Source organism: Zerene cesonia, chromosome 25, assembly GCF_012273895.1.
Source record: "Zerene cesonia ecotype Mississippi chromosome 25, Zerene_cesonia_1.1, whole genome shotgun sequence".
Classification (NCBI taxonomy): domain Eukaryota; kingdom Metazoa; phylum Arthropoda; class Insecta; order Lepidoptera; family Pieridae; genus Zerene; species Zerene cesonia.
The window spans coordinates 3121047-3135950 of NC_052126.1; the positions used below are offsets into that span (position 1 = coordinate 3121047).

Sequence of the window (14904 nt, forward strand, 5' to 3'; positions counted from 1 at the left end):
CAACCATAATAACTAGGTTATCAATAACAAGCTTTTGCCCGCGGTTTCGCATGCGTTAAATTTGGAGTAGTTTAATAGATGTTGTCCATATAAACTTACCTCTTGAACCACTCTAACCTTTAAAAAAACCCTCATAAAAATCCGTTGCGTAGTTTTAAAGATTTTAAATTTAAGAAAGCGACTTTGTTTTATACTATGTAGTGATTATGAATAAGTAATAATGATCATGCCCAATTTCACGTACATCTATTCTAATATCCTGATGTGATTCGTCAATATACAAAACAAAAGTTTATGTAGTATAAGCATTCAGAAATATGGAGAAACATAAGAAGTAAAATTTCTGAAGATTAAGGCAGGATATTATGTAACATGCTACGCAGGTAAGCTTGTTACGAGTTATATAAAGTTTTGTGAATTCGGGCAACTATATTTCGGTTTATACTCTAAACAAATGCAATGTTAAATATGAAGAGTTTTTCTATAGGTCTCACTTCCCTATAGATTTCTAGTGAAGTATGAGAACTCAAAACCATTTTACCTCGGTCGTATTTTCCCTTCAAAGTCCAGATTGCCAGAATGCGTATATTTATCCAGGACCGTTCCAGACATCTTGGTATCGACGTAGCTAGTCCCCATTAGGTTCATATTGAGTGGCAAACCACATCCAGTCGCTACCGAGAATGTAGTGTCGAGGAAAAGAGACGCTTTGTTGTAGGATATTTCCTGTTAGAATGATGCTACTTTTAATTACTTTTATTGTGTAATTTCACCTGAATTGGTCAATGGTGTTTATATTTTTCTTAAAGGGAGACTGTATGAACTAGTTAAAAGTTATGAGTGTATCTAATTGAGGTATTTTTAATTTATCATTATTTATTGAAAATAAAACTTGTCAATAAACAAAGGTAATATAGAATTCTAAGAGAATAGGAATTAGCAGAGTTAATTTCGAATACAATTGTGAATAATTTTGTATGATATTTTATAAGATGTATATTACTTACCTTTCCCGATAAAATTTCCAGTATCCTCAACTTGGGGTCCAATTTCTGCAAGGACTTCCTAATCTCGTCATCGCCTTCCGCACTCCAAAACGAGATTTCATTACCGAACACCTTGATCCCCATCTCTGCTATGGGAAAACGGTGCTTAAGGGCATTATTTTTGTATCCAAGTCCGTCGATTTTCCCGCGAATATCATCCGCTTCACTGGCCGATCGGAATACTCTGAGTTTGTTAATTTTGTCCACTACTTTGTTTTTGTTAAGTGGTCCGTTGTTACCGAATATACTTTCGAAGTATCTTTCAAAGCCCTCTCCTCTAGCTTTTACCTGTAAATTGAACATGCATTTTTGTGTCATTGAGCAAATTTATTTGTCTTATTTGTTTGGACCACATCCTTTGTTTTATAGCAATAATTACAGCAGTTATTAAAAGTTAGAGCGTTATTAGTAAAAGTATTATAAATGTGATATCATAAAGTTACCTCTAATAAATTGATAGATTCACCAAACATGTCCACAGTCAAATTGAGAGACAGGGACCGCGGTATGTACGAGTCAGGTGAGAATATTACGTTTGCTTCATAATTGCCCCCTGAAATAAAATACAGTTGATAATGATTCGTCGTGAAACTTCGTACATTATATATAATAGCTATCTACAGATAGATTCAGCTATTTAAAGTTAGGTTTTAGGTTGAATTAGTTCTGGGTGTTTCTAGTCTTATGAAATATGATAATGTTATTGTAATAACTTTATTGTTAATTAGAATTTCATAAATACAATCATAAAAATTATATTCTATTCTAGGATTTTCTAATAAGAAAACACATCAAAGCGCCCGCATTTGGACATATAAACTTACCAGCATTATACTGATCGAAGAACACGCTTTGCTCATAATTTCTCGAGAACATTCTAAAGTCAGGATTGTCCTCTAATTGCGGCATTTCGTGTCCCGACAGTAAGCCTTGTATTTCCACTCGCGACGGGAGAGACGACTGGCCAAGATTGTTGAGGTGACTCCAGACGAATGTAGCCACTATGACAATGAAAGAAAGGGTCATTTTACTTTGAACAAGTATAGGCGTATATAGTGTATTGCATAGTAATAAAATAAGTAAAAAATAGCATAGGACATAGACTTATTTCAAAGGTAAGATTATTCTGATGATGAGCAGAGTAAAGTCGTTATTATTTAAAACGCATTAAGAGGATTTTTACTTTGACGAGAAGAAAATTGCTCTTATAATACATATAGTAAATATTTTAATCAGCATAAATTTGTGACAGTTAAAAGTGTAACCTACACTTTTTTATTATAATATAGTTTATTCATTTGTGTAAATAATGGTTATCAGAATTAGATTACTAGGCGTGATTCGCCTAGCCGTAGCAACGCCACCTCGGTGATCCTCCCACCTTCACCTGTGATCCCGCCTCAGAAATCGCGTTTCTCTTACTCTTTCGATTTCATGTGCCTAAGGGACACCCCGCGCCATCTATTGAGATGATTAAGAACCATCTCAACCAATATGAAACACTAGCGGTCCGCACCAGGCTTCGCTCGTGGTACATATATAGCCTATAGCCTTCCTCAATAAATGGGCTATCAAACACTGAAAGAATTTTTCAAATCAGACCAGTAGTTCCTGAGATTAGTGCGTTCAGACAAACAAACAAACAAACTCTTCAGCTTTATAATATTAGTATAGATTATTTCAATGATTACAATGTTGTATCGAACGCGGCCTTTGATTAAGACTCTGGTTCGAATCCCGCCTTGTGATAATTTTTTCTATTTAAAAAAACAAATAATGTATATTATAAGTAGACATAAAATTTGTAATGAAAAATAATTAATAAGGTATTTACCTTGATTAACAGATTCATGTCGCAGAGCGTGGAACACCTTTCTTATAGTGCTCAGGTTAGGACATCGCATTACTTGCAAATATGAAGCAATACGAATTTCCACATCCACTAAATCTTCCCTGAACGTTTCAAGGAAGTATTCGCTGGAAGCATATTTGTTTATTGCATTTATTAATTTTTTATTGTACACAATAAGAAAAATACAAAACAGATATAACAAAACTCAATCTTTAACTAGTGCACAAACGACGGTTTAAATGGCTAAAAGCCATCTCTACTAGGCAACCTTTGGGCGAAGGAAAAGTTATATTATAACAAAGCATGCCATTTAAAATTAGAAAGGGATTCAGAAAGGATTGACGAGAGGACTAAAGGAATGAACTGGGAAGGGTAAGGAAAAGGATATGGGCCACCGGCTCCCCCACTCGCCGAACGAAATACGCATGCTACTAGATAATATTACAGTGATTCAATACCTAGTTTCGGTGCAAGGTGTTCGTCTGAACGCGTCAATAGCTGTGAGTCTCACTTGCACTGGTGTGAGAGAGTCGCCGATTATGGTCATTAAGAGATCCGAAAACTCTTGCTTGAATCCACCGATGTTTCCCAGAGATTTTATTGCTATTATTAGCTGTAAGTATAAAGATTAGTTATCACGCTATCACACTATTACACTATTACACTATCACACTATCACACTATCACACTATCACACTATCACACTATTACACTAATATTATATATGTGAAAGTTGTTTAGATGTTTGTCCGTCAATCTGAAACTACTCAATGGATTTTGATAAAATTTGGTATACAGACATGGTAAGAGCTGACTAGGGTGATAGGATACTTTTTATCTCGATTTGATGTACCCTTGGGATAAAGCAGGAATCTTGTTATCCGAGCAGAGCCGGGACGAGCGTCCAGTTCAATTATATTTTTAAATTCCTTGAGACAAATATGCAAAGCATCATGCCTTAGTTACACAATTTGATAAAATATATAAAGACTGATTTCTTTATGAACACTTTTTTTGCAGTTTTTTCGAAATTTTAACAGCTCTGATACTAATTCAAGACGAGACTAATCTAAGTGGGAGGTAATAGTAAAAAAAAATGATTAATTTAACCTGTAGAAAAAAAAATCAATGTGAGAAAGAACTTACATTGTCCCTATATGTTCTTTCTAACGTGGGAACTCCTTTAGCGATCAAATCGTTTATAATATTTTGGAATTCATCTAGAATTTGCTTTGGAATCTCTTCTTGGCAGCACTCCCGAACTACAATGGACATAATATTTTCTTGTGTTTAATTTTAGTATTATTTATACATTTAGAAATTAAAGACCTTTTAATGGATTTGAAACGCGATTTATTCAAATATTATTTAACCCGACGTTTTAACATTAAGTCACGGGGAGACATATATATAATGAATTAATCGCGTTTAAAATCCGTTAAATGTCTTTAATATCTAGATACATTGGACATGGTAAATATGAAGAAATTTTATATTACACTATGATTTTTTATTATTCTATACAAATCTATAGATCTAAATAGTCAGGCACTAGTGGATTGATACTCTAAAGAAATCATTTACTTACGTGATTTCCCACTGTGTCTACAGTATGAATGCGTCATAGACGATACAGTAAAACTGATCACTTTATCGTTTTTCTGCTTTTGCAGAAGTTCCAGCATGCTCTGTAACATTTCCATTTTTGGCCTGGAAACATTGCATTTTTATTTAAAAAAAAATGGTCTTAATGATTAACAATAGCTCTTTATATGAATGGCTTATCAATCTTTATATTGATGTTTCTCATTACAGTGCTTCTATAGAATAAATGTATAAGTTTGTTTTAAATAAACGCCTCGTGCCTATTTTTAGTGGGAGTCGAAGAATATTTTATTAAAATCAGTGAAGTTTTTATGCAAACCTCCATTATATTATTATATACTAGCCATTCGCTCCGGTTTATCATGTGGTACATGGCCTATGTCACTCGGTGAAGTTGAAACTTTCTATTGGTGGAAGAATTTTGAAATCGGTCCAGTGGTTTTTGCGTGAAAACGTTGCAAACATAAAAAATAAAATCCGATTGATCCTTCTGTTAATATGCCTTTACTAGTAAACAATATACGTACCGTGGTATCATCGCCATAGACATAAGCCACTCGTGTCGCGTATCATTGTTGACTTCATTCTTGATTATCATGTCTTTAATTAGTTCTACTGAACCTGTACTCGCTATATATGGGAGTGCGTCTAATATATGTTTTCTGCAAGTTTAAAATTTCATAGTTAAACACTTTCAAAAAATATGCATATATTAGAATTAGACGCAAAAAGTTTAACCATATCCGATTGTAAGTATACATACAGTTTCAGCTGCTTAATAAAAGCAAATAAAGCTTACACTTTAAATCTAATATATAAAATTCTCGTGTCACAGTTTTCGTTGCCATACTCCTCCGAAACGGCTTGACCGATTTTGATGAATTTTTTTGTGCTTAGCCGGTATCTATGAGAATCGGCCAACATCTATTTTTCATACCCCTAAATGATAAGAGTAAGGCAGAACAGCGTTTGCCGGGTGCAGCTAGTACTACATAAATGTAACAATAAGTACTAAATAAAGTACACTTTTAAAATGTCAATGTCTAAAAACCAAAGATCTTACAAAATCAACAAAATTATAAAACGCAACATTTAACATCACCTGTATATACTTACTTAGCACCAGCGCATATAGAGGGTGCTCTCGCCAGTAGCTGCGCGAGCGCAGGGTGGTGCAGTTTCCTGGCCGATCTCACAAGCCTCCCCCAGAGCCCAACTGTGGACCCACTGTCCATATTCTCATCCACTGTTGACATTTCGTCGTCTGTGTTCGGTTTTACTCTAATAAAAGGTTTAAGAGATAAGAAAACTTAGGAAAACCGTGTCGATAAAATGTTACGGCGGCGCTACGATGAAATTGTGTGGAATTTTATACATAACTAGCTGTGCCCCGCGGTTTTACCCACGTAGCACCTGATGTATAGCTTAAAGCCATCCTCAATAAATAAGCTATCACATAACACTGAGAAAAATTTACAAATCAGACCAGTAGTTCCTGAGATTAGCGCGTTTAACCAAACGAACAAACTTCAATTTTTATGCTTATAGATTATCTATCTATCGCATAATATCTGCTTGAATAAAGTATATAGTAAAACATATGCAAGAGACTATTAAACAAGATACAATGAGAGTTGCTACTAGCTACCTCTAAACAAATCTAATTTAACAATATAAGAAGAAATTTATAATAAAGTAGTAGTAAAATGAAGTTATTACACTAATTATTATAAATGTGAAAGCTTGTATGTTTGGATGTATGTCAGTCAATCACGTTGCAACTACTGAACCGATTTTGAAGAAATTTGTTTTACAGGCAGAGTATGAGATGCCTTGGGTGATAGGACCCCGATTAAATGCTCCCTTGGGACAAAACAGGAATCTTCATATTTGGACGGAGCCGGGACGAGTGTCTATTTTAGGATAAAGTCATACATACAAGCAAAGTAACTTCAAGACATCTCGCGCTGATTTCAATTCCCCAGTATCGGACTTGCCGTAAGATATATGATGATGGAGCAAATTAGATCGTTTCTGAATGACTGTCCACGCTGAAAGAACAATTAAATGCATTTATTTAGTGCTGCCAAAAATTGTAATACAAATAGCCGTCTAATAGCTTGTTTTTTTTTATAAGAGCAGGCAACCAAGGTGATAGTTGGCCTGATGCTAAGCAACCATCACCACCTATGAACATTTGCAGAAGCATTGCCTCTACAAATGCTTTGCCCACATTTAAGGCATAACTAAAGTATGCTTCTGTATGAAAAATTATTAACAAATAATCTTTGTCGCTTCATCCCTCAGTAGCTTGAATGAGAAAGAGACCGAAATTAATATAGAAAGAAGAATCACAAAAAAACCGTGTTTTAAATAAGTGAATCGATAAATGTCAAATAATTTTAAAGGTGGTTTAGCCAGAAACAATAGAAATAATCCAAATTATTTTATTTTCCATATTCCGTTCTCTAGTTAGACACGAGTTTATGTTGAACAAAAAACATTGTGTAAAAACGTGCACAACATAAAAAATAAATTTAAACTCAATTATTTATTTATTCATTAGGCAACCTTTTTCTAGAAGCATTTTTGAATCGTCATAACATTATTTTAACATCTAGTTTGGAAACCAATTAACTTAGTATTTCTCTGTGAACTAATTATTACCTATCAGGAATTTCCAAATATTGTCTGCTTAAATGGCTAATGCCAAGCTGAACCCATAAATAAAATATACTGCATATACACCAACCTTTTTTCTCACTATCCACAGTTTCATCATCAGTTTTATTAACTTCCTTTATAAGTAAAAGATCTTGTATGACAGTTGTCATGGCTCCAGAATTTCTACCCGAAAATGGTTCAAACAAATGTCTCTCTTTGCAATTCACTGCTTTGTACACATGATGGTCAACTGTTATGCGACATTTACTTTCCGATTTCAGTACTGGCCATGTTTGGAATTTCTGTAAATTATAAATTAGTCAATACATACATATTAAAAGGATAAACCGGCTATACACCAATATTGTATTCTAAAATGGTATATGGTGTTTATGTATAAAAAAGAAATGTTATAAATATAAATTATATAAATTTAGAACTGAAAGGTTTGCGAAAGTTGCTAAATAAATAATAGATTTAAATATTAGCAAGAGAAATTAAGTTATTGTTAAAGTCAGGCATCCTACGAATGGTGGCAGATCGCACCGGGGAAGGTATCACACTCCCATAGAAGATCGGCGTCAATTGATAACATGAGATTTTTATTTATGCAATGACCGGGTAGCTGGCGCCCTATTTCCTTTTCCTTACCAATCCCTGTTCATTTTTTTATTCCTGTTATTCATCAAGCGATGTCCGCTTTAGACATTTAACACATTTTTAGAGGTCTAACCTTTGCATAGGTTAATGGGTGGTTACGATTGCTAACCATCAGACTATCCAATATCTAATAGTTTGGTTATTCACTCAAACATAAAAAACAACTCACACTTTGAAAGTCATAACGAACAGTTTGCAATATGGACATATATTTGTATCTATTTCTACACTGTGAGAGATCTCTCGTCTTCACCAAGATAAGGCTGGTTTGCTCTTGGCCCCTCACTACATAGTCGACATTGCAGGTGCCTTGGATATCTTGCTGAAATTAAAATTATCAACTTCATTTATGGGTTAAATTTGTTCTAAGATTCAACTGAATCAATTTTAGAATTTTAATATTACATGTATAAGATTGAATAATGAATTACTTGACACTCCAACCATTTTATATAAATTATGACAACATCACCAAAGAAATTAAAAACAACATAAATTTTCAAATATTACCTCAATTCCTTTAAAGTTAATGTCAAATCTCTTCATACTATTCTGATACAGAGATAGTAAGGCCCTTTTAAAGTTAACCACCCAGTCTTCTTCCCCATCTTCTGGACATATTTCTGATATAACACCATCATGAAACGAAAATCTGTGAAAAAAATAAATAAATGAAATCAAAATATTGACTTCTGTTGTTGAAAGTCAACACTCACTTTGTGTCACTCTTGTTACTATGATTTTAATCAAAATTGCATACCATGTGCAGTTTGATCCATCTTAAAATATAGGATAGTTTATATTACTTCAATTATGATAATTACTACCCGGGCCAGCCGGGGTGTGCAGCTAGTTTAGTATAATAATATCTGTAGTAAAAATACTATATTTTTTTTATATAATTCCCACTGTTATAGTGTTGTGACATTATAACAGAATGGTAGACACAAAAAAAAAACAGTAAATTGGGAACCTTGTCAGTTTTTGGAAACAGGCTAATAAATAAACAAAGCCTATGCAAAAAAAGGATACAATATTTAAATATGTACTATTACTGATACTGATTACACACTACTTATAAATGTGCTTATTTGCCTGTGCTATTTTAGAATCTAATTTTTTTTTTTACCTGAGGTCATAAAGGGACAGAGCATGAATGAATTTTTCTGCTCTCTCCACTGGATAATTCTCATCTTGGTCTATGAGTGTTACATCTGCCAATCTAAGAATACCTTCACAAGGCCTTATGAATTGAAGTATTGCCTGAAATTATATAAAACAAATTAATGAGGATTGAAGTATTACATAAGATATTGTATTAAATATACATATATTTTCATTAACATGTAGTATAATTGTATCTTGGATTTAGAAATGGCAATTCTCTTTACAATTTCATGATTTCATGTTAATATTTATTGTAGAAAATATTTATTTAAATATAATTGGAGATGATGAAGGATTTTTTGACTTATTTGATATATTTTGATGATATTTTGTTTGAAACAAATCATTATCAACAAAAAGCTTTTGCCAGCAAAGAAATAAAATAGCGTATTTTAGTTGTGTTGCATAACATTAGATAATAAAATGAAAAAATCTTCTTTTTAGTGAGTGATGTAGGCTTACTATATAAAGAGAACAAAAAAATATACATATACAGTTACCTCAGTTTTAATATCAAGAGTTGATCGGTTATTGCTTGATCCAGCAAAGTAGGTTTCTACATTCACTTTATATTCATAGTGATAGCTCACAGATGTTAAGTAATTGAATTTTTCTGATGCTGAAAATATTTGAAATCATACCCGTTTAGTGGATTTATACTAAGTCTCTCAAATAAATACAAAAATTTGTTCAAATATAGATAAATGATAGAAAACCGCAAGGGTCAGGTCAGATAATTTTAGTCTGATGATTTGCTAGATTTTGTTTTTTTAAATAAAAATTTGTTTATTTGGTTTAGCGTCAAAATCCTAAATTGAAAATTCAAAACAAACTTCGAAGTTTGACTGTAAGCCAGCGGTTTAATGTCAACTGTCATTTGTGATACGCTCCATTTGTTACAATATTACAAGGCAGGGAAATTTAAAAAGTTAAACCACGCAGGCACTGGACAAATAGACACCGTAAATTCTAGCATATTAGCAGTTATTTTATTTAAAAATGGGTAAAGTAAACATTACCTATGATATAAGTATGAACTTATATTTTATTGTATTGAATAAACTTACCAGCACATGTTGGTGTACCGCATATATAAGGATCTTTCAAAGAATCTGAAACACATAGAAAGGAATTTTTTACACAATCGGAAATAAAGTTTGATAGAGAGAAATACTTACATTTATTTATTTTCTACAGAAAAAAAAAACAAGCAAACAGCGTTCATTTTTTTATGATCCACATTTTATCCAATTATTTACTTAAATCATATTAAATTATTTTTAAAAAGTTAGAAACAAATCGAGAGTGTGAAACAAAAATGATTGAAAATATGGAGAAATGCAAATAAACTACGAGAGAATGTAAATCCCGCGTGAACATAAAATGGGAGCGATTGAGTATTGAAAACCGTCGACATGGAATAATAACCACGGCTACTAACACAATAAAATGTTGCATGTATTTTCGTATATTTTGTGTCTGGCTATATATTTGCGATTTGATTAGCAATCGGTCCTGGTATTGGCTCCTGTATAAAGCCATATTGTATAGCACTCGGGTACTTGTACTTATTATTCTGTGCTCAGGGGTCATGTACATAATATATAACGGTGAGAGAATTTTTAAAAACAAACAAATTTTTTAAAGCAATCAAACTTTTCAGATTTATATAATTAAAAATAACACTTAAAGTAGAAATTAAATCAATAAAAATTTAAGAAAATTTGCATAGATTTTAATTCATTTGACACAATGGGTATAATAAATATGTATAACATGTAATCCTTTTTATCTTAAGCTGGCTAGTAGTTTAACATACTACTAGCCATAAGCTGATGAATAAGCTTCAAGTGAAACAGCTGCGAAACTATACATTTTAAATAATTATAAAGTTTGTGAATATTTGAGCAGAGCTTGAAATTCTTTATCTTTTAAAACATTTGATGTGAAGTTCCATGAAATGACATAAGCAAATTGATAACGATAGTTGAATGAAACAATGCCAAGCAGGATATGATGCATATATACTGTGTACCTATTAGAAAGTATTTACAATAAGTAACCACACATCAGAAAAATAAATAGATTGGTCTTTTTTGTTTTCGTACGATTTTCTAAAATAGGAATATTTTCCAAGCCTGCGGAACTTTGTAACTTCGTTTAAATTAAAGAAAAACAATTATAATATAATGTCAAGCGTACATAATATTCTATGTGACCTTTACCTATAATAATTAAAGTTTAATTTAAAATATACTTTTTCAATGAGATATATTTTTTATGAATTTTAATTACTGTATTTACGTCTGGATTATTAAATAACTATAGTGGACAGGTATTTAAAGTATTTAATTTATTGCTTAAATTTTATTTGTCTACCGTTATATATATTATAGTAAGACGTAGGTATCTTTAAGTGTAGGCTGGGGTTTGAGAATAATTAAAGATGAATTGATATAGGGGACAATTACGGAAGTATTTCATTACGTTTAACGTTTTGAGTGCTCTTGTTTTTATGAGAGGTATACGAAACGCGCCTATTATTATCAGTGCAATAATCTTAAATAACTGTTTAATTCAATATTGATGTATTATTGACTGTAAACTGAAATAAAGACAAAACTTTAATTTCTACTTATATGATTTATATTTAATGGTTTACCATACCACAGATAACAATACTATACTAGTACCTTTACCAAATTTATACTTATCTATGCTTGGTGCCTTTTTAAATAACGGTTCGAATTATGATCTACGGCGTTCTTATGTAGTCTATATTATTTTAATCCTTTCTAATTAATTGTTCGAAATAGATGTAATATAATTTAAAATAGCGAATCTTCTATGTATGCTTAGAAGCTGTATGGATGCTTTAGACCGAATTCAGGACTTTCCGATTTTATCTTTTACGCGCTGACAATTCAAGGAGACCTCTCTAACCTATTTTGCTATGTAATATATGGGCGAGCTATAAATAATATTATTATCGTGGGAAATTTTAGGTCGTTAGCTTTATCATATTATAGGGCGCGACGTTTCTACACACACATAATATAATAATATACAAATAGACATAAACAGAATTTTGTTTTGATTATAATTATAATTGAAAGGGAAACATCGTAAGAATAACAGAGTTTGACGATATTGCTTCAGGTTTTGTTGATAAGCTTTAGTTCAAAACTACTAACCGTAATGAAGTAGGTATCTGAAACGCTATCATGTGTAATAATACCGAACAATAAGCAACTGAACTTCTACTCATTATCTAATATCTATTCGCAAAGACAAGTTTTACCCATGAGCAACTTTAATGCTATAAACTTCAGCTAGGTAATTGAGATAACTTTCAATAAGTTCTTAGAGAGGCACCTTTGAAAACGATAACCATTTTCATCACTAAGTTTAAATATCTTTATGTTAGACTAGCTTTCGTCCTTGACGCCGTTCGAGCGTTGTTCTCGTTATATACATCACTAGCTTCTGCCCGCGGTTTCGCACGCGTTAAGTTCGGAGAAGTATAATAGATGTTATTATACATATAAACCTTCCTCTTGAATTACTCTATCTATTAAAAAAAAAACATCAAAATTCGTTGCGTAGTTTTAAAGATTTAAGCGTGATAGGGACATAGGAACAGAGAAAGCGATTTTGTTTTATGTAGTGATAATATGGAATAAGATATTTGCCAGTAGGTTATGGAATATTACAATTTGTTATTAAAAAGTTAAAAAAATAAAAAGCATGTTCCGATATTGTAATAGAACATTTGTTCAATGAGTATTTAATTGAATGTAACTGCTTTTTACTAAATATTGCATAAGAACATTGGCACATAAGAATTTCGATTTAAAAAACATAAAAACAGGTCAGCATTCAACTTAAAATTATTGTATTATGTCGGGATTTTTTTAACTAATGAAGTCGTTGTTCTGAATAAAATATATGATTTTTTGCGTCACCACATCTTGTTGAATAATAAAATAATGATATTATCACTTTTATATTTACAATGAAAGCTTAGCATTACGCTACACACGTGTCTATAATTTGTTGTAAGCGTAGGTACTATCAATATCGTATCAGAATATATCCTGTTTATGTTTTGTACTAGCTTTAAAATTATATTTAACGACTGCACACGGTAGGGTGTTTCATCACCGTATCAACTATGTGACATTCTATATAGTTCTTTAACGGATGGAACAATTTTCATTTTTAGGGTTCCGTATCCAAAGGGTAAACGTGACCCTATTAATAACTTCACCGTACGTCTGTCCGTCTGTCTCTCCGTATATAACAGAGGTGTTGACCGTGATAATTAAGTCAGTTATAAGGCTATAACACCAGATAAATAAAACCGAGGTTTTTATATTGGCGAAGATTTTGAAGAAATATCAACTCTTATTGGGAGTAGTAATTATATTTCAGCCGATGCTGTTCGTCAGTATTTTCCTTTTATATGTACATTAATTAATGGGCCTAGTTAACATTTGAAAAGCAAAATCATCCACCACAGATAACATAGGTACTAGACGATTTAGATTCTAACCCCTATGCAGTATTTACTGAGTAATATTTCGTTTGTGCCTAGCCTTCATTTTTTTCAATTATGAGCTTAATCAATATTAATTACATTCAATAATGTAAATATAAGTTAATTCATATTGAATGTGTAAATAAATAAAAAAAAATATTGTAACATACGTCTTACTGAAAAATACATTTATATTTGTAAGTAATTACAAAATAATAAATAACTATCTACTTGTGTCATTCAACACAATTATTTCTTGATAAATATGACAATAATTTTGTTGTAGTGCGTCTTATTTCCCTAATTATAGTCAAAGACTCCATTTCACCCTCAAAAAACCATTGTTTTAATGAAAAATACTCATATAAAAATTATTTGCAGCTCAATATTTGTAATGATGAAATATTTTCTTGTTAAAATCGAGTCGTTAGTTGAAAATGATCATAATTATATTTTGGGAAAAGCTGCGGTGGCCGTCAGTCGTCTGTGACAGGAAAATCTGGTTTATAACATTGTGTTCTTATATTTAATTTAATTATTCGCATATTTTAATGAATTGAATATGATGATAGTAAACAATGTGAAATATATGACTAATTTATCGTTTTTGTGGAAATTAAATAGCAATATTCGTTTTTAAGAAGATATTTTATACAGGTCACAAACGTGTATCCTAAAAACGGATATAAGTAGATATGTTTACTGTTTTTCATTAGAATAAGTCGTTAAAACGAAAATTTTTAAAATTGACGTCAACGTAGATAATTATACCTCCTTCATGGAAGATAATTGACATTGGTTAATTTCACTTAACTTTATATTGGATTGGCACCTACCAAGGTACCATAGGCCTTGAAAATAACATAATAATATGATAAAAAATATAATGCAAGCGTACTCACTGCCCGATCCTTGCACTGCAGCGACACACAAACACAAAAAAGTCACACACAAATACATCATGGAACATGGATCAACACATGATGTCGCACGTTTTGCACAGACTGTAACATAAATCGAAATGAATAAAGTTGGTACTTATCAACGGGTCATTGGGGTAAAGTAAATAATATTATCACTCAATTATCTCTTCCAATAGTTTAGAATAATTTGTAAACGACAAATAGCGATAATGATTGGGAGAGGGTACTGACGGGAAGTATGAATGATCGAATTGCGTTTGACAATTGTAATTTGATATTATTGCTTTGCTTTCGTTGCGGGGTCTTATGGTATGAATGTACTAATGATAATATTATGTAGAAACGGTCTTTCTACGAAGTATGTAGTCGTTAGTCCGGTCAATTTAGACATTCGAAGTTACATAAAGTCCCAACAAGCTGAATTTCTGTGAAGTTGTTCAAAACATA

General features: G+C 31.9%; 1 protein-coding gene across 1 annotated transcript in view; it reads right to left on the bottom strand.

Annotated features, from left to right (window-relative positions):
* LOC119836683 overlaps nt 1–14559 on the bottom strand; it is a 50156-nt gene extending 35597 nt beyond the window's left edge. The window contains exons 1-18 of the mRNA XM_038362084.1: nt 14437–14559; nt 10062–10106; nt 9495–9613; nt 8957–9090; nt 8338–8479; nt 7997–8149; nt 7256–7469; nt 6443–6554; nt 5620–5784; nt 5031–5165; nt 4487–4608; nt 4045–4160; nt 3357–3511; nt 2881–3023; nt 1871–2047; nt 1490–1599; nt 1008–1334; nt 542–726 (exon numbers count right to left, since the gene is read on the bottom strand). Of these exons, the coding sequence (XP_038218012.1) occupies nt 542–726; nt 1008–1334; nt 1490–1599; nt 1871–2047; nt 2881–3023; nt 3357–3511; nt 4045–4160; nt 4487–4608; nt 5031–5165; nt 5620–5784; nt 6443–6554; nt 7256–7469; nt 7997–8149; nt 8338–8479; nt 8957–9090; nt 9495–9613; nt 10062–10106; nt 14437–14497 (2615 nt within the window). The 5' untranslated portion in view covers nt 14498–14559. The remainder of the gene's footprint in view (nt 1–541; nt 727–1007; nt 1335–1489; nt 1600–1870; nt 2048–2880; nt 3024–3356; nt 3512–4044; nt 4161–4486; nt 4609–5030; nt 5166–5619; nt 5785–6442; nt 6555–7255; nt 7470–7996; nt 8150–8337; nt 8480–8956; nt 9091–9494; nt 9614–10061; nt 10107–14436) is intronic.
* Between the last annotated feature and the right edge of the window lie 345 nt (nt 14560–14904).